Below are 19,678 nucleotides of genomic sequence, written 5' to 3' on the forward strand. Positions count from 1 at the left end.
GTAGGTTTGGCTTCCTTCTGGGCCCAAGGGAATTTCACTCCAGCTGGCCTCACCCAGTCTCCTGGTCTGCTTCATTGCAACCCTGCGGGGCAAGAGTTTTGATAGCTGTTGAGCCTGAGTTGATGTGTGTTTTTTGAGGTCTGACTTTACTCATATTTATGCTTTTAAAATGTTGAGTCAGTGCAGATAGACTAGGGAGGGCTTACCAGTAAGTCAGCATATTAGTTGTCTGTGGCATCTGTAACAAATTACCGTAAAATAGTGGCTTAGAAAATGCAAATTCTCTTACCATTCTGGTTTGAAGTCTGACACTGGCTACACTGAGCTCAAATCTCAAGGTCAGCAGGGCTGCATTCTTTCAGGAAGCTCCAGGGGAGAATCTGTTTCCCTTTCTTATTCCAGCTTTAAAGGCTGCTCACATTTCTTGGCTCATGAAGTCTTCCTCCATTTTTTAAAGCCAGCAATGCTCCGTCTCTCTGCACTTCTTCCACAGTCACATCCCTCCTGACTCTTCTGCTGCCTCCCCCTTCCACTTTTAAGGATCTTTGTAATTGCAGTGGGCCCACCCACATAATCTTGGTTAATCTCACTATTTCAGGCCAGCTGATAGAGCACTCTTAAGCTCATCTGTAGCCTTAACTCCCCTTTGCCACCTAAGGTGCGTATTCCCAGGTTCTGGGGATTAGAGTGGGGACATCCTTGGGGGTTCTCTGGTCTGCCTACCACAATTGTTCTCTCTTCCTTGGACTCTGAACCCACTGGGAATGTAAGTTGTTTGGTTGAGCTTCCTTTGCAGTGCTAAAAGAAATGTCTGCTTGCTCATCTCCTCAATGTAGTCAGTTGTTCAGTCTCTGTTTAAATATCCCTTGTGATGGGGAGCTCACTACCTTCCAGTCTGTGTGTGGACAGCTCACATTCTTGGGAAGTTCTTCCTTTTATGGTCTCAAATAGTGTCCTAATAGCCTCCGCCTTCTGGCCTCAGTTCTGCCCCCTGAAGCTTTTGGGTCAAGTCCAGCCCTTTTTCCATGGGTTTGAAGATGGCAAGTCCCTCCTTGCCATGAGACTGTTCTCAAGGCCAGAGGAGGTGACGCCATCAAGCTCAGAGCTCATCCAAAGTACTTATCGCTCTGGCAGATGAAGCTTCTGGTCTGCTTTCAGAGCTTCGCAACGGCCAGGTCCTCACAGTTCTCCGGATCGACAATACCTGCGCACCCATCTCCTTTGACCTGGGAGCCGCGGAAGAGCAACTGCAGACCTGGGGCATTCAGGTGAGTGTTGATTTTATTGAGTCCTTGCTACTTTTTCTTCCATCCATCCATCCACCTGTCTGTCCATCTATCTATCCTATCATCCAGTGAGGCACAAAATATTTATTAAGCACTTACCCTGTGCTCGATGTGGTAGGGGTCATAAGGAAGATGTCCTCCCCTTCCAGTTAACTCACGTAACAGATGTGTGTTTTGGGCATCTGTGCTGGGCACTTCGCTGGGCGCTGGGCACTACAGAGGTGACTGGGTCCCAGTGCCTGTGCTCACCCTGCTCGCACAGCCCCGTGGGCGACGTGGACGTGCATCGGGTAAATCAGGACAGTGTGGTATAAATGCTGCAGCAGAGGGCTGCACAAGGCGTTGAAGACGTTCACAGGAGCAAATGATAAACTCGCCCAGGGAAGTAGTGGTTGTGAAAGTGTCGACTGTAAAAGTGAAATAGCCATTTATTTTACCAGCAAATGGGTTCATTCGGGAATAGCAGAAAATTGCAATTTGGGACAGGCATGCTATAGTAAAAATTGGGCAGGTCCAGAGAAGCAAAGGAGAGGAACATTGTTTTATAGAGATAAAGGGAAGTTGAGAAGGGCTCTTATAAACAAAGAGTCTGCAGAGGGAAACTAGGGGTCCGAAGTGTAGTAGCTTTTCATTGGCTGAGTTGTGACAGTCTCTCGTTGCCTGGGCTGTTGCCAGGCAAGGAGAAAATCCTCCTTCCTCCCACTGAGTTAGTAAGGTAGTAACCTCTTTCCTGTTGGAGGTGCAAGGTAATTCTCTTCCTGTTTGGAGTCTGCAGATGGCAGAGTGGTAGGGCATGAGTGCGCCTCCTTCTGGCCTTCTCAACTCCAATTTAAATATCATTTTCTTTATTCATGTTCACAGAAGCTTTACAGAAGAGCAGATGCTTGATCTGGGCTCTTGAAGGAAACATAGGAGTTTGCTGGGTGGACAGGAGGAAAGGCATTTTAGGAGAAGGAACTGCTTCTGCAAAGGGAAGAGTACATGAATTCATTAGATAATAATGCAGTCCCTTCAAGCACAGTGACTGGAGGCACAGGCTTCACAGATTCATAGATCTGGATGCAGATCCAGCTCTGCTCCTCACTGCCTGGGTGACTTTAAGCAGGTGGCTTAACCTCTCTGAGCCACAGTCTCATCATCTGTAAAACAAGGGCAATGTTAATACCTACAACATAGGGGGTTTGTGCAGATTAAGGGGAATAGTGCTCAAGGAACACTTGCACTGGCTCTAGCACATGGTAGATGTTCAATAAATTGTAGCTATTGCTATTAAGTTTCCACTGATGTGGTTCTCTCTTCCCAGAGCCCCCAGCATGATTAGGCCTTCCTCTTCACTGCCCAGGGGAGATAAATTATGGATGGGGAAGATGCACTGCTAATTTTACTGTGAAGATTTGAGAGTTTATTTCTTTAAAACTGAATTGCATTATGATTTAAAACAACATTTTGTCACCACTAAAGGGAAACTTTCCAAGTTGACGGTACTAACCCCGCATAAGCACAACAGCTGGTTTTTCTTCCCACGCTTCCTTCCAGCCTTTGTACAAAAGAACATTTTCCTTAAACAGCTGTCTTCAGATGGGGTTTTCTTAGCTGTTGAACAGTTTACACATTGTTCTATCGTGTTCCTGAATATCATCTTTAATGATCAAATTCTGCGTTCTTAAGCAGTGCATTCTTGTAGGACCTTTACGCCCTATGACATTTTTGTTTTGGCAAGAAGATGCGAGTTTTCAGTTTGAACTGTAGTAATAATTATTGACATTGCAGTTTTGATATCAAGTGTTCAGTATGGAACAGGCATTGGGCCTGTGTACTATACGCTTAGATAGACATCTCTAAGTAAGAGAACAGAGGCCCCCAAAGATGTCCAGGTAACATGTATACACCATATTATACATATACTTACTGTATAATACGTATGTAAATACTGTTTATATGGGGGGGTGGGTATAGCTCAGTGGTAGAGTGCGTGCTTAGCATGCACAAGGTCCTGGGTTTAATCCCCAGTACCTCCATTAAAAAGTAAAATTAAAGAATATGGTATATATGTTATCTTGTTTAATATGCACACCACTTCTACAAGGTATACTCTTGTCATCCTCATTTTACAGAGGAGGAAACTGAGGCTCAGAGAAGTGAGTTTCCTTGCTCCAGGTCACATAGCACGTGAGGGGCAGGACCAACGTTTGGACGCAAGGCTGGCCAACTCCAAGGCCTGTACCTTAACCTTTAGGCTATCCTGGTTCTGCTGTGAGGTGACCCCTCTCCTGGATGTCCTCCTGGATCTCGAGCTGTCCCAGCTCCCCAGTGATGCCCGTCCTTCTCTGAGGCCGGAGCTGCACCCTGTGATTGCTGTTCGGTGGTTTGAGCTCCTCATTCTGCCTTCTGGGGCAGCCTGGAAAGTGCCTCATCCCCCTTTCATGTGATAGCCGCGTGAACTGGAAACGCCGTGCTTGCTGGAGGGAAGGAGGCGGGCAGTGGTTCTCCGTGGCTCATGAGTCTCTTTCCCTCGGGTGGCCAAGCAGGTCCCGGCTGACCAGTACAGGAGCCTGGCCGAGAGCGCCCTCTTGGAGCCCCAAGTGAGAAGATACATCATCTACAACTCGCGGCCCATGCGGCTGGCCTTTGCTGTGGTAAGGAGGGAGGAGGCGCTGCTGAATTTGGCGTCCTGTCCTGGAGCTTGTTGCTGCAGGGAATGGGTTTGGGGGCTAGTGGCCTGGCTGCCTGGGAGAGAGTAGTACACATGGACCTGGGTTTGGTGTAAGGGGAGGTTCATGGGGTAGAGTTGTGACCAGGTTCCCACGTAAAAGACGGGAGGCAGGATTTGCTAGGGGCAGAGCTGGGGATTGGGAATCTGCAGACCTACCACTGAGGCTCTGGACTCAGTGTCTGGCTTTGTCAAGAGTTTTCTCCTCTCTGGGACTTGGTTTCCCCATCTGTTCAACAGATTGGTCCACTTCAGCTCTAATCGTGTGTGTGTGTGTTTGTGTGTCTGTGTACACACATAAGTACATATACATATAAACACACACACACACACACATACATACATACATATATATGGCCCAGCCAGTATTTGAACCCAAGCCTTCTGGTTTCAGTATCTGTGCTCCTAACCGCTGTATGTATAAATGGTCAAACAGCATTCCTGACTTCCACGTCCTGCTTCTAGGGAGGGGAAGGGATGGCAACTGGCATTTATTAATTTCCTGAGACGTACTAGGCTGTTGTATATGTTATCTCATTAACCCTTATAACCTTACACCCTGTGAAGTAGATACTATTACCCCCATTTTACAGATGAGGAAACTGAGGCGCAGAGAATTGTTATAACTTGTCCAAAGCCACCTAGCTGTTGAAGGGTCATTGTTGGCTTCTGACTCAAACTGATCTCACTCCCAAGCCCCATGCCCATTTCTGTTTTATTTGAAATCAGAGTAAGCAAGGATTCAGAGTAGCTATTCTAACCCCTTGCCTCTACCTTTGCTTATGAACAAGGAACAAGGGCTCATTCTCAAAGACCTCCTTCCACCCCACATCAGTCTCTGGCCCTGAGAGCTCTCTGAACTCAAGGAGGGTGTCCCTTAGAGCAGAGCTGCTTCATTTGAGGACTGGTATTCCTGACCGTGCCCTCTCTCCGTCTTCTTGCAGGTGTTCTATGTGGTGGTGTGGGCCAACATCTACTCCACCAGCCAGATGTTTGCCCTGGGGAACCACTGGGTGGGCGTGCTGCTCGTGACCCTGGCCGCGGTCAGCCTGACCCTGACCCTCGTGCTCATCTTCGAGAGACACCAGAGGAAGGTAAGATGTCCGGGAACCCCAGCCATGCTCCTTCCAGAAAGGCTGTGCAGGCCGGAGAACCCTAAGGCAGTCAGTTCTCTTTTATCTGCTTCAAAGCATTTCTCCAACCATGGAAATTCATGCTGGCCCATGTGCCCAGTGACTAAAAGAAATCAAATCACATGTGTGATTAAATCCTCTCTGTTTTCCCTGTCTAATCCCTGTGGATTGTTTTTTTGGAAGCAAGCCTTGTTTTGAGAGCGTCTGGGAGCGGGGAGGATGGCACCGATAGCCAGTATTCCTATGGCCACTGAACCCTTTCACGTACCTCCTCCTGCTGGATACTTGTGACAGCCCCGTGAGCAAGAGCAAGGAGGGGGTTCCTGAGCCCACCTCACAGCACAGAGTACCAGGGGAGGGGTGGCTGGACTCTGACCTGGTGCTCTGTTGACAACTGTATTTCATCTAACCCCAGTAACCCTAACCTTTGAGGCAGAGAGTGGGTGCCAGGGAGTTTAGGTAACTTGTCCCAATCCCACTGTGAGTGGCAGAATCGGGGTTCAGAGCCTGACCCCTCTGATTCCCAATCTCAGTCACAAAGGAGGTCGACACCTCCTGACTTACTGTGTGGTTTGCTAATTGTCTTCTGTTTTTCACCATCTGTCTTTTGTTACTGTTGAGCGCTCCATATATGGTAGGTTATCTCTTAAATGTTTATGTACCTTAACTCATTAAGCCCCCAGTGATTGTCTGGGTAGAGTCTTACATTCATTTCACAGTTGAGGAAGCTGAGGCTCTGAGAGGCCCAGGGAGTAGTCCAGGGTCATGCTGCTAGTAAATGGCAGAGCTGGAATTCAAGGCCAGGTGCTCAGATTCCAATTCCATGTTCACAGTCAATACCCAACTATATATTGGTATTCTGTGGCTGCTATAACAGATTGCCATAAATGTAGTGGCCTAAAGCAACACAAATGCATTATCGTACAGTTCGGTAGTTTAAAAGCTTGACACGCAGGGCTGCCTCCTTTCTGGAGCCTCTAGGGGAGAATCTGTTTCCTTGTCTTTTCTAGCTCCTGGCGGCCACCTGGATTCCTTGGCTTGTGGCTGCCTCCTTCATCTTCAAAGCCAGCAGTGGTGGGTTGTGTCCTTCTCACATCCTTGATTCTGAGTTGTATACTGGAAAAAAAAGAGCACAATCTAAAAGTTTAGATTACGTTTTTTTTTCAGAGGGCATTTGTGAGGTCTTAAACCCAGGAGGCAGCGTCTCAGAACTCTCTGAGAGACTGCGCCAAAGAGGCAGAGGAGGAGTCAGCATATGTAGTACGCAAACAAAGACCACATCAAAAGATTACTGTTAGTTAAAGAAAACCAGATATCTCAAGTTAAGGAATTTAGTGCTTTTCTATGTATGGGAAGGTACAGAAGTCTGTGCTCCTTGAAATCATTTCTTTGATATGCACCTAGGTACCCAGGGCCAGTGTCCTGTTCTCTTCCGTCCTGAGTTCCCTCAGGCGCACTGTTGGGGGTGGTGGCAGAGGCTGAGCTGCCTGCTTGTCTCCATCCTGCGTTCTCCATCAGCTGGTGACTTGACGGCTGCAGCGTCCTTTGTTTACCGAGATGGCAGGCAGTACTTTTCATTCACAGAGTCTTCTGCCTCCCTCTTCCACTTTTAAGGCCCCTTGTGATTACATCGGGCCATTCGGATAGTCTGGGACAGTCTTCCTATTTTAAGGCTAACTAGTCAGCAACATTCATTCCATCTACAACCTTAATTCCTCTGTGCTGTGTAACATAAATTCACAGGTTCCAGGGAGTAGGATTTGGGTATCCTTGGGGGCTCTTATTCTGCCTACCACCCCTCCACTGTCTTTCCAGCTGCTTAGGAAACTCCCTGAGCACCTGGCACCGAGCTGGACTTGGAGATCTTTAGCAAACACTCTGCTCTTTCCTGATTCAGGAGGGGAGGGCTGGATGTTGGGAAATGTGGTCAGGGTTTGGGGTATGAATTCCATTGAGTGCCTGTGCTTGCAGACAAATAGGAACTTTATGGCTTAATCGTTCTGAAAGGATCTTTGTTGGGCTTTGCGATGAGGCTGACAAACTAATGCTGCCCTTGGGCTCTTTTGAAGCTTTCATGACCCTTGTGTTTGGCCTATAAAAAATAAATCGAGCTGGCTGCTTCTGCAGCAGGAAAGTTCTCTTGGGGAGGGGGAAAAGGCAAAGTGTTCTGCTTTATCAGGCGCAAGCAAAATGTCTGGCACCTGCCAGGTGCATCAAGGATGCAGTCCAGGGAATGCCTGCTGTGGCTCCCTGCCTCCTTCCTCCCTTTCTTCCTTACTCAACTGGTATTTATGAAGGCCAAGCAAGTACCAGGTCATGTGCTAGGTGCAGAAGTGAGCAGGACCTGTGTTTTTATTCATAGGTGCAGCACAAAGGCCCCAGGTACATCTTGGCCCTTCTGTGATTGCTGCTCATTCAGGGAGCCCCTCCAGAGTTCTTTTCTTTCTAATAATGACTGCCATGTAATGAGCATTTATCATGCACTGTGTTTGGGACCTGATTTCTTTGCCCAACCACAACCTGACAAGGAGACAGGATACCTCTACCATTTGCTAGCTCTGCAACCTGGGGTGATTTATTACTTAACCTCTCAGAGCCTTAGTTTTCTCATTTGTAAAATGGGAAGGTAATTGTAGCTCCTTCATAGGATCGTTGGGAGAATTAAATGACTTAATACATGATGTTCTTATAATCCTATCTGGTATTACGTAAATGCTCACTAAGTATTAATTGTTATGATTATTTACTCTTCACCAGTGGGGAAACTGGTGCTCAGAGAAGTTAAGTAACTAGTCTGTGGTCACACAACCTGGCTCAGGTCTTCCTCTGGGCCTCAGCTCAATGACTTCTCTCTCCTCAGATCCCTTATCACTCAGGACCATGCAGATCCCCCTTCCTGACCATTGTCATTTTTACTGTCTGTGTCCTAACTACATCACAGAGCATCCTTGAGAGCCTCAGCATTTTGTACCTTGTTTTCCCCTTATTTGGGGCATTATTAGCCTTTCTCAAGGTCGGAAGAGATATGAAGGCAGGCAAGACCCTGCCCTGTGTTCCCTACAGAGTGAAAAATATCACTAGGATTTAGGATGGGAAATTCCTAAAAACATTTGTTTATAGCTAACATGGTTTAGTGGAAAACATGGTATTTTCAGTTCAATGTCATCGTCATAATGATGTTATTAGGTGCCATATGTTGAGTATTCATTCTTCCAAGTGTCCTACATGGATTAACTCATTTCACCCTTGGTATAGCCATTGCTATTAGGGGATGTTAATTCTAATTTGGAGATGACGGTTTGGAGGCAGAGAGATGCTGAGTCATTTGCTCAAGGTTATACAGATGGTTAGGGATGCAGTCAGGACTTGAACTCCTGGTGATAGGAGTTTCTGAAAGGATAACCACCGTTATTAAAGTTCTAGGCAAAACAAAATGTAATCACCCCTTGATTTTCATAATATAGGCAGACCTTGGAGATACTGTGGGCTTGTTTCCAGACCACCACCATAAAATGAGTATTGCAATCAAACAAGTCACACACATTTTTTGGTTTCCCAGTGCATTTAAAAGTTATGTTTACACTACATTGTAGTCCATTAAAGGCACAATAGCTCTATGTCTGAAAAAGCAATGTACATACCTTAATTTAAAAATAATACTGTTGGGAAAATGGTGTCAATAGAATTGCTTGACTCAGGGCTGCCACAAACCTTTAACTTGTAAAAAAACTGCAGTATCTGTGAAGCATGATAAAGCAAAGTGCAATAAAACAAGGTATGCCTGTAGTGACATGGCTGGAAAATTCAGTGTATTTAAAAACCCATCCAAAAAACACTTTAGGTTTATATGTAAAATGGAGTTTTGGTGGCCAGTCAGAAAACTTTAAGTGTTTTTCACATGCATTCATGCCCCGTGGGGCATTTGGGGTTCAAGTAGGCTGAGGGACAGTTCTTCTGGCTGTAGGATTGTCTCTCATGGGACATGGCCTTCAGTGGAAGGCATGCGTTTAGCATCCCTGGTCCTGGTCCCTAAGTGCCAGCGTTGCCCCTTCCATCCCTGTGATAACTGGGATGGGCCATCCCACACTTCCAAAAGCTCCTGACTGGGGTCCTGCCCCTTTTGGGAACCATTGTCCTGGATGAGGCTACCTCTAGTCCTGGTGGGTTTTTTCAGAACTTTGGGTCGTGTCACCCTTCCTCTCCTCCCCTCTCCCCCTGTCTGCTTAGCACCTACTTTTTCAACTAAATCCTTGGCGTCGATTGGTTCTGGTGGGAAAAGAAGGAGATGGATTTCCAGAGCCCCCCTCCCCCCGAGGACCAGGCACTGGGCTAGGCACTTAGAAAGTAGGTGCATTGTTTCCACAAGAGATGCTGTCCAGCTCCCTTCTCCCATGGCGTGTGTTGCACCCGACTGTGTCCCAGGCACTGGGTCCACACATACAATGTCAGTTAATCCCACCACATTCCTAAGGGCTGGGGACTCTATTTTTATTCTACAGCTGAAGAAAACAAAACACAGAGAAGGGACACACTTGTCCAGGGCCACACTGCCAGGAAGTGGCAGAGCTGGACTTCACCCCGGGGCTCTCTGACACTGTTGAATTTACTGTCCCAACAACCCCACAGTCTTACAGGGGAGATAATGGATGTGTCTTGAAGACAAGGATTGTTCTGTGGGGTTCACGGGTGGGGCAGTGTGGTTACTGCCTGGGCCCAAGGGCTCCCTGGCAGCGTGGGGGTCAGGCCACAGGGCTGATGTTTGTCTTACAGGCCAACACCAACACGGACTTAAGGCTGGCGGCTGCCAATGGAGCCCTCCTGAGGCACCGGGTGCTGCTGGGGGTGACGGACACAGTGGAAGGCTGCCAGAGTGTGATTCAGGTACTCTGTCTCAGAGTAACCTCTCCTGGGGGCCCACTTTTGGGCTGGGCTCTCCCAGTCTGTGCAGGGTCTCCTGGAGTCTGCTAACGGAGATGGTGTCGGCAGCCCTTCCTTCTTCCCTGGCTCCAGTGTTCCTTTCTGGAGACTCCTCTCTGGATGGTAACCAGCAGCCTGAAACCTCCACGAGGCAGGGCTGGAAGGGAGCTCAAAGACCGACCAAGGCACATTCCTCATTCAACATTCGTTCAGCAAAGGGATGAGGCCTCTTCTGTTTCCATCCCTCAGTGCCCAGACGAGGTCCCCTAGAGAGGCAGGTCAGACCCTGAAGGCCTTGTTCTCCTGGCTTGGTCATTTTCTTGGCCCCAGGGCAGTGGAGAGTTCTTGAGTGACTAGCAGAAGGTCACACAGTGGGTCTGGGACACAGCTGGGCTAGATGAGGTCCGGGTCTCCTGATCCTGGCTGGGCTTTGTTGGGGGGATCAGTAGATCTCCTCAGCACCACGACTGCATTCTCACCTGGTGGGACCCCAGGGCTGGGAGTACAGTTGGGCGCTGGGAGGAAGCCCATTGGGCACATGATCTGTTCACTCCACAAGTATTTACTGGGCACCTACTATGTGCCAGGCACTGTTCTAGGTACTGAGGCTGCAGCAGAGAACAGACATGCCCAGATCCCTGAGTTTTTGGAGCTCACCTGAGAAGTGTAGGGCGTAAAGGGGTCTTGCTTGGCATGAGGAGTGAATTAAATGGCATCACAAGAATACTGGCAGTTCAGGTGTGATGTCATAGGCTGGGGGCTCCCTGAATCTGGGGGTCCTTACAGCCTCATTTATCTCTACCAGCCACACAAAGGAGATCTCGTCATGTAGGGGGCCTCTGGGAGAGGGCAGAATGGTGTGGATGAATCTGGTGGTCCCTGGAAGGACGGGCCTCTGGTGAGGAGGTGGGAGGTGAAGTTGGTCTCAGGGATGGAGAGTTCGGGGTCCAGTGGGCTTTGGCCTCAGTGGTCACGCCTGCTTCTCTCCGCAGCTCTGGTTTGTCTACTTCGACCTGGAGACCTGTGTGCAGTTTTTGTCCGATCACATTCGAGAAATGAAGACAAGCCAAGAGGTAAAATACCTTAAGTGGAAAACAAAACAAAAAAATAAATGGGGAGGCTAAACTTCAGTGTTGGAAAAGTGTCTGAGGAAATGTTACTTGACAGGAAGAATACCTCTGTGGAGTCATGGTGGTTTTTGCCTGGGGAACTGTGGCTGTTTTTCCCTTCTTAACTAATCACATGTTCCACATTTTCTATAGTGAGCATACATTTTATTTATAATAATAATACGTGATAATTAATTTTACTTATAACAATTAATAATAATAATAAAGATCTTGGCAGAGGAAATTACCAAATATTTAGATGACTTTCACTTGTTCAAAATCTCGAACATTTTGAAGAACAGGGAGACTTTGCTCTGATTCCACAGGCTCTGAGAAGTCACGGAGCCGGTTGTTGATGCCAGGTTTGGAGCTCAGCCCTCCTGTCCTCGCACCCTGTGCTGCTTCCCTGGGATGCATTTCCTGGGCTATAGTTGGTCCTGAAGTCAGGATTGTGGCTTAGCCCTGATCCAGGCCCGTGAGTTCCGGTGTGGCTTTGGGCAAAGCCTTTGAGCTCTAGCTTGCTCATCTGCAACATACAAATAAAGTTTCCCACATCCCAGATTGCTTTTAGATGCAGATGAGAGCATGGGAGAAAAAGTGTTTTCAGAGCAATTAAAGACCAGTGGGAGAGGGTATAGCTCAAATGGTAGAGTGTATGCTTAGCATGCACAAAGTCCTGAGTTCAATCCCCAGCACCTCCATTAAAAAATAATACTAATAAATAAATAAACCTAATTATCTCCCCCACCCTCACCCCCACATGCACAAAAAAACCCAAAAGGATTAAAGACCAGACTTTTGCAGGGAGTTATCTGATCTCTGCAGAGTGGCTCAGCTCTGCATTCTCCTGAGGTCAGCGTCTGCGCCTGTAGATGGTCCATCTGTCCTCGGTGGGTCGGCAGCTCAGGGGCCCTCTGTCTCCTACATGCACCCCACTCAGAACACCACCAGGTCCCTCTGTGTTCCCTTTGCAGTCCTTGCTGAGAAGCCGATTGAGCCAGCTGTGTGTTGTCATGGAGACCGGGGTGAGCCCCGTGGTGGCTGAGGGGCCGGAGAACCTGCTGGAGGAAGCGCCTCTCCTGCCCAGCAGCCCTCATCCCACAGAGAGACCACTCATGCAGACCGAGCTTCGCCAGCTCGTCCCTGAGGCCGAGCCCGAGGTAACAGGCGCCGGGGCCAGTCAGGGCCTCCCTCCGTCACGGGGTGTTTGCATACAGTCCTTGTGGGACCTCAGGTTCTAGATTCCTGAAGACATGGCTTTACTTTAGTGGTAGGGACCATTCACATCTTCTGGCCTACCAATTTTCAATATTTTTTCCCCATCACCCTAGCACTTTAAAAAAATAGCTTAGTGGAATCATTTTCTACTTATTGGGTCTTCCCCCATTTAAAAAACATCTTTGTGTTCTTTTTGGTGGTTCCATTGGCTATGTAGTTGCATGTTGATGGATCATAGCTTACCTAACCGTGAGCATGATGATGAATATTTGGGTCATTTTTTAATCTGTTTATCAATCAATCTATCATGTATCCATCTACCTGCTTAAATTGCAGTTGGATTTTTAAATCTTGTATGCATCTCTGTTGAATTCTATTTCCTTCTGCCCGAGAGTTCTATTGTGTCCTGCCACCTAAGCTATTTGTTGAGTGTGGCCGAGAGCTGGTAGACCAGAAGTCTGGTAATGTGGTTTGCAACCTGTGCTGCCCTCTTCTTACCATGAGCACAGACCTGCTGTCTGAGAGACATGCAGTGAGGGGTGATCTCAGGCAGGTTATGATGCAGGAGAGGACTTGCATTTTCTTTTCTTTTTAGCAGACAGATTTGGGGGGGTTAAAAGTCCAAACCAGCCCAGACTTTTCCTTTTGCATAGATGGGGAGTGGGGGGCCTGCAGATAGGACTCTTAGGAGGGGAAATGGTAAATGTATTAATCTTTCAAAGAGCAGAGAAGATTGATAAGGTCCCATTCTTTCTTGTGCATGCATGTCTGGGTTTATGTGAAATAGCCTATTAACTATGATGGGTCTTTTAAATTATTTTTTCAAATTCATTCACACCAATAGTAATGCAGTTTCCTGTCATGAATATCAAGTCTCAGTGTGTGTGCACATGTTTTTAAAGTAGCTGCCCTTACAACGTAGCTAGGAAAAATACAGTCAGTGCCCATATCTCAGCCTGGGCTGGACTGTCATATTTCAGTGGGAACCTCGTGTGTGTGAAAGGCCGAGAAATAATTATAATGACCTCTTACATTTTTACAGATTTTTATCATGCATAAAATTCTTTAGCATACCCTCGAAGTGTGGACTATTTTCCCTTCTTCTCTGATGGGTGAAAGGAGCTTCCAAGAGGTCAGCTGCCTTGCCCAAGGTGGCAGAACCAGGGAGAATGTGGCAAAGTCTGGGGCAGAAGCCAGCCCTGTGGATTTTCAGTAGGCCAATTTTCTTGTCATAGTTCTTTGCTGTCTTATGTTATCCGTTCTAGAATAAATGGGGTAGAAGACCAATCTGAGTTAGTAAGTGGGAGGCTGTTGGAAGTTTTCAGCGTTTTCTAGCACAAAGGATAACTTCAAGGGAACACTGATCCTACAGAGCTGGGGGGTTTCTGCTTTGCTGAATGATGATAATGTAATGATAACTGATGGCAGTTAGTGAGCACTTGGTACTCACTTTAGTTCCTTTAGTCCTCTCTCCAGCTCAGCCAGATGGATGCCGCGACTTTCCCTCTTTTACTGGTGAAGAAATGGGCTCAGCAAGTTGAAGTGCCTTGCTTGGGGCCTGTCACAGGGTGGCCGAGCTGACCTTCCCACTCGGCCTTTCTGATTTGAAAGCCTTGGTCACTGTCTGTACAGAAATAAACAAGCCTGGGTGTCACCCACACCTTACCTCATTACATTCGGACTACACCCAAGTCCCGTGGAAGACTCCAGTGGTACCCATAAGGAACTGAAAGCATCTTCCCTGGCATCTCAACTGCCCGATAGGTGGATGGAACTTTACAGACCAAATGTGTTTATAAGAGTATGCCTTAAATACAATTTTTAAAATTCATTTTTTAAACTTTTTAACTTTTTCCCATTGCGGTAAAATATACATAATGTAAAATTTACCACCTTAACTATGTTTAAGTGTACAATTCAGTGGCAGTAAGTACATTTACATTGTTGTGCAAATGTCACTACATTCACCTCCAGAATTTTTTCATCTTCTCAAACTGAAACAACTTACCCATTAAATACAAACTCTTTCCCCTTCCCCAGCCCCTAGAAATCACCAATCTACTTTCTGTCTCTATCAATTTACTGTTCTAGGTGCCTCACACAAGTGAAATCATACACTGTTTGTCTTTTTATGATATACCTAGTTTTTGTAAGCAAGCTTTTAATATAGTAGGAGTGCTTGTCCGAAGAAATCCAGCAGGTACCATGTGTGAATTGAAGAATCCTGCCTTCATACGAGTATTCCTCCAAATCTGCCCTTTTTTGCTGGTGGTGATTTTCCTCCAGTACATTACCTTGCCCTCAAGTACTTTACAGACTCACAGACAGCTGAAACTGGAAAAAGTGTAAGTGTGCGTGTGTGTTTGCAGTTGGCTGATAGAAACCAATGGTAATTTCTAGTGCTTTGAGGCTCCCTAGCTTTTTTGTGCATGTTATTATCACCTGTTGGCAGTTAGGTTACCCACCTTAGAGATGAGGAAATTGAGGCAGCAGGAGCCCCACAGAGTTTGAGAGCTGGAGTTCCAGACCAGGCCAGGCATCTTCCAAGAGCCGGATTCTCCCTAGTGTGCATCACTGCTGGTCCAGGGTGTGAGGACCGCTTGGCCTTCCCCTTATGCATTGGCTACATCTCTGCAGCCCTCACTCTGCCTCCCTGCCTCTTTCAGGAAATGGCCCAGCAGCTGCTGGCAGTGTTTGGCGGCTACTACATCCGACTCCTGGTGACCTCCCAGCTCCCCCAGGCACTGGGGACACGACACACAGACTCTCCAAGGATCCCATGCCCCTGCCAGCTCATAGAAGCCCACATCCTGGGCACAGGGTGCTGCCCATTCCTGACTAGGTGACCTAGGGTTGGAGGTACTGACCTTCCTCCAGGACTGAAGGTGAGAAGTCAGGGTGGCCTCCGGAGCCCACAGTGCCTGATGGCAAGCCCTCGGTGGGGAGAGAAGCATCTGGACCCACTCTGAAGGGCGTCAATCGTGTCAGCAACGGGGATGTGGTGCTCACTCGAGGATCCTGCACAAAAATGGCTGTTGACATCCCATGCTGCCCTCTGGCCTTTCCAGAAGCTGATGTCCCACTTGAAGCTACTTTCTGTGCGGCTGAGAACTGTAGGCGTGGACGTAAGGGCCACACGCCCATCCCTTTCATTGTCTGGAGAGCCCAGGAAATGTGAAGATGAATGGACTGGACCAAATGCATCCAAAGCTTGGTCTCAGGTGATGCTCCCATCCCCACCCCTTTCATGTCAGACGGGGGAAGCTGAGGCTCAGGGAGGACACTGCTCTTCGTGGCATTGCCTTGGGCCCCTTAAGTTATAAAATGCCTCTTCCCAATCTGAAGAAAAGAAGCAAATTCTCAGAACCTTCTCCATTTTTGAGTGTTTCTTCCCCTACATTTTATGAAAAACAATGGCACCTGGTCTGGTCTGCTAGCATGCAGGCCTTCAGGAGACAGAGGAAAGAAAGAAAGAAAGAAAGAAATCAGCACGTAAGTGCTAATACGAGTATTTGGAAAAGACTGATCCTGTCTGATTGGAGGACTTATTTTGTGTGCATGCTTTTGGGTGTGGTTTCATACAGCGGACGTGGAACAGCTGTCCCGTTTCCCAACACTAACGTGGCCCTGGAATGAAGCACAGTCTGTCGCTCGTGGGATTCCATGCAGAGCTCAGAGGCTTCCAGGTTCTGTGCTTCTGAACAAGTCTGAAGACCCAGTGTTCTTCTCGGCCCAAAGATAAAGCCCTAGCCTGGCATTTAAAGGCTTCCCAGTGCCTAAGACCTGGCCTTCATCTGCAATTTTGACTTCCTCTCCCACAAAAATCTTTCATAAGTTGAAACTCTTTCCTGGACTGACATACGTATTCCTTTGCATCTGTTGGACTCCTATGCATGCTTTAAAAATTTTTGATATAAAATATTATATAAGCTTCAGGTATACAACATAGTGATTCACAATTTTTAAATGTTATACTACATTGATAGTTATTATAAAATATTGGTTGTATTCCCTGTGTTGTACTATATATCTTTGTACCTTATTTATTTTATACATAGTAGTTTGTACCTCTTAATCCCCACCCCTATCTTGCCCCTCCTCCCCATGCATGCTTGGAAACCCAGCTTTACTCTCCTCTCCTTCAAGAAGCCTTTCAACATAGCCAGACCTGCTAGTCTCTGCCTCCTTTAAATTCTTGATGTAGCTGCTGCCTTTATGGATATTTTATGTTATTGATTCTGTTTTCCTGTGCACATGCCTATTTTTCTAGCTAGGCCATAAGCTCCTCAAGGACAAAGATTGCACCTTGTACTTTTGTGCATGACCTGGACCTGCTAAGGAAAAAAAAATGTCCTATGGATTGAATGCTTTGTCATCTCCATAGTAGCTTTTGCAAATTGCTGTCTGTATTCAGTTGAATGATGAGGTTGGCACAGACCGGAGTTCTGGTCCTGAACTGCCACTTGTAGCTGTGTGACTTTTGGCTGGTCCTCAGTTTACACATCTATATAATGGATAGATTGGATGATTCTTAATAGCCCTTCCAGAGCCAAAGTTCTGGGAATTTCCAACCTTTTTTGTTTCATTCTAGCCTTTGGCCTGTCTGTCTGTTACGCCTTTACAGGTTGAAAGGTGCAATGGCCCAACACCGATGAGGTACTCCAGACATGATACCCCTTTGGATGGAACACTGGCCTGTAGCTAGCAGGAGACCTGGATTCTCATCCCAGATCTGCTACTTCCTAACAGTGTGACCTTGTCTAGGGTAACCTCTCTGAATGTCCGTTCACTCCTTCATAAATGAATCTGGACAACATGAAATTATGCAAGTGACTCGTCATGTAGGAGATGAGTCTGACTGGTCGCTTTCTCTGGGCCAGAGAAGAGAAATAGTGTGCATAGCCCAGCCCTTGGAAATGGCTGTTTAAGGCATTTCTCTTCAGCTGACTCTGCGGGCTGCCTTGCTCAGTGAGAATTACTCATGAAGGCGACCACTGTCTTTCTCACCTGCCACAGAGGAAGTGTGGGCTGTGAACGTGACCAGTAGAAGCCCTATATTAACACCTGGGTAAGTGTAACAACAGAGAATGAAATGTGTGTATTTTGACAAAACAGCAGTTTTTCCACTTTAAGGCTTCCTTAAAGAGCCCTTGATGTGTTCTTTCCTGTCTTTTCCTCTCGTTAGAGTGGAAACTCTGGTATCTAGGGCACACAGGTGTGCCCACAAGGTACATTTTGTTGCATTCGAGCCTCAGTTTCTTCTTTTAGAAAATTCTGTGATCTCTGTCCTGCCTGCTTTCCAGGGTTACTGTGACGATCAGACTCCACAAAGAAACAAACGCTCTGTTTTAGGTCCCTGTGTTGACGATAGGCATGGCTTTGGTGAAGATGGTGCCGTGGCATGAAGTGGGGGCGGAGGGCTTGGATTCTAGAATCACAGTGTATTCAAATCCAAGTTCTGTCACCCCAGAGCCACTTCCTTCCCATCCTTGGGTCTCACTTCTCAAGTGTGAAGTGGGGAGAAATGTACCTACCTTGCAGGTGATTTTAAAGATTAAGTGATATGGAAACTATAAAGTGCTTACAACTGTGAGTTACAAATGAGTAAGAGCTCAATAAATCATTGCTATTATTATTATTAATTATTTTATCTCTCATTATGTCTCGTATGTTGTAGGTGCCTGATGTATGTCTTTGTTGATGACGGAGTTCATTAACAGTTAATGTTTATTCAGTCTGCATCAGACCCCAGTTACTACAGCACCATGGGGCTGTATTTATATGAATAAAGATTCTAGCCAAGTCTCTCTGAAATTCAGTACTGGGAGACAGCCTAGCAGGGAGGTTAAGAACAAGCGGGTTGGTGACTCTGGGCCAGATGCTCAGTCTCTCTCTTCATCCTCTGCCTCCCTCTCCTCATCTAGTAGGAGGCTGTTGGGTAATAGGTGATGAATCGAGGTGGTGCATGGAAAGCACATGGCCCGGCTGGTGGTGTGGTCCATGGGGCTCCGGCATCCGATGATGGCTTTTCTCCTGCAGCTGCTGCATGCTGTCTTCTACCTGTGTCTACTTGTGCAGGCTTTTACTTGCCTTGTTCAAATCTATACCCTTACTGGTTTCAGTTGGTTGGTTCTGTCAGTGACTAAGGGAGGAAAATCTCCAACTATGATTGTAGATTTTCTGTTTTTTTCTTTTACTTTTGAAAAGTTTGATTTTTAAAAAATTGTGTAGTTTTAAAAATTGAGATGTACTTAACATGTCGTAAAATTCACTGTTTTAAAGGATAAAATTCAGTAGCTTTTAAGGTATTCACAAGAAGGCACAAACATCACTATTCTAGAATATTTTCATCACCTCATTCCCCTAAAAAAGCCCTCTTATCCATTTGCAGTCTTCCTCTTCCCCCATCTCTCCAGCCCCGCTTCCTGCCCTCTCCCCAGCCCCTGACAACCACTAATCTACTTCCTCTCTCTATGGATGTTCCCATTCTGGACATTTCATGTAAATGTAATCGTATGGTTTGTGGCCATTTAGGTATCGCTTTTTTCACATAACATAATGTCTTCAGGATTCATCCATGTTGTAGCATCTATCAGTACTTTATTCCTTTTTAATGGCTGAATAGTATTCCATTGCATGGATTTTTGTCTATCCATTGGTCAGCTGGGTTGATGAATCTACTTTTTGGCTCATGTGAATAATGCTGCTGTGAACAATTGTCACCAAATTTTTGTGTGAACATATATTTTAATTCACTTTTGACAAGTTTTGCTCTGTTAATCCATGCATACAAATTTAGAACTGTTAAAACTTCCTGATGGGTTGAACATTTTATCTCTATGAAATGTCCCTCTTTATCTCTAGTAGATTTTTGCCTTAAATCCTTCTTTGTCAGACACATTAGCTTTCTTTTGATTAGTGATTGTATGGTATATCTGTTCATCCTTTTACCTTCACTTTATCTGCATCCTTATGTTTAATGTGCCCATCTTGTGAGCATATGGGATTTAAAAAATTCAGTCTTTGTTTTTTAACTGAAGTATTTACTACGCTGTGCCTAGTGTGTTTCCTGATACATTAAATAGATTTGGGCTTAAATATTCTTAGTGTTTACTTTCTATTGATCCTCCCTTTCTGTGTTCTTTTTTGTGTCCTTTTTTGCCTTCTTTTGCATTAAGGTTTTGGGATTTTTGTAATTTATTCTCTATTAGCCTGTGAGGTTATGTGTTCTTTTAGTGGTTACCCTAGATGACAACACACATCCTGCATTACCAAGTCTGTTATAAAGAGAGTCCTTCTACTGCC

The 19,678-nt window shown here is 46.3% G+C and overlaps 1 protein-coding gene across 6 annotated transcripts in view; it reads left to right on the forward strand.

The window, feature by feature from the left end:
* TMEM268 (transmembrane protein 268) overlaps positions 1-19,471 on the forward strand; it is a 33,868-nt gene extending 14,397 nt beyond the window's left edge. For 2 of the 6 annotated variants that reach the window (XM_032478280.1, XM_032478281.1), the window contains exons 3-9: positions 1,135-1,268; positions 3,812-3,922; positions 4,941-5,090; positions 9,900-10,010; positions 11,039-11,119; positions 12,130-12,315; positions 15,040-18,018. In XM_032478280.1, coding sequence (XP_032334171.1) covers positions 1,135-1,268; positions 3,812-3,922; positions 4,941-5,090; positions 9,900-10,010; positions 11,039-11,119; positions 12,130-12,315; positions 15,040-15,219 — 953 coding nt within the window. In that variant the 3' untranslated portion in view covers positions 15,220-18,018. Of the gene's footprint in view, positions 1-1,134; positions 1,269-3,811; positions 3,923-4,940; positions 5,091-9,899; positions 10,011-11,038; positions 11,120-12,129; positions 12,316-15,039 lie in introns of all 6 variants that reach the window. The other 4 variants (XM_032478279.1, XM_032478283.1, XM_032478282.1 and 1 more) reach the window with 4 other exon arrangements.
* The last annotated feature ends 207 nt before the right edge of the window (positions 19,472-19,678 follow it).

Source organism: Camelus ferus, chromosome 4, assembly GCF_009834535.1.
Source record: "Camelus ferus isolate YT-003-E chromosome 4, BCGSAC_Cfer_1.0, whole genome shotgun sequence".
Lineage (NCBI taxonomy): Eukaryota > Metazoa > Chordata > Mammalia > Artiodactyla > Camelidae > Camelus > Camelus ferus.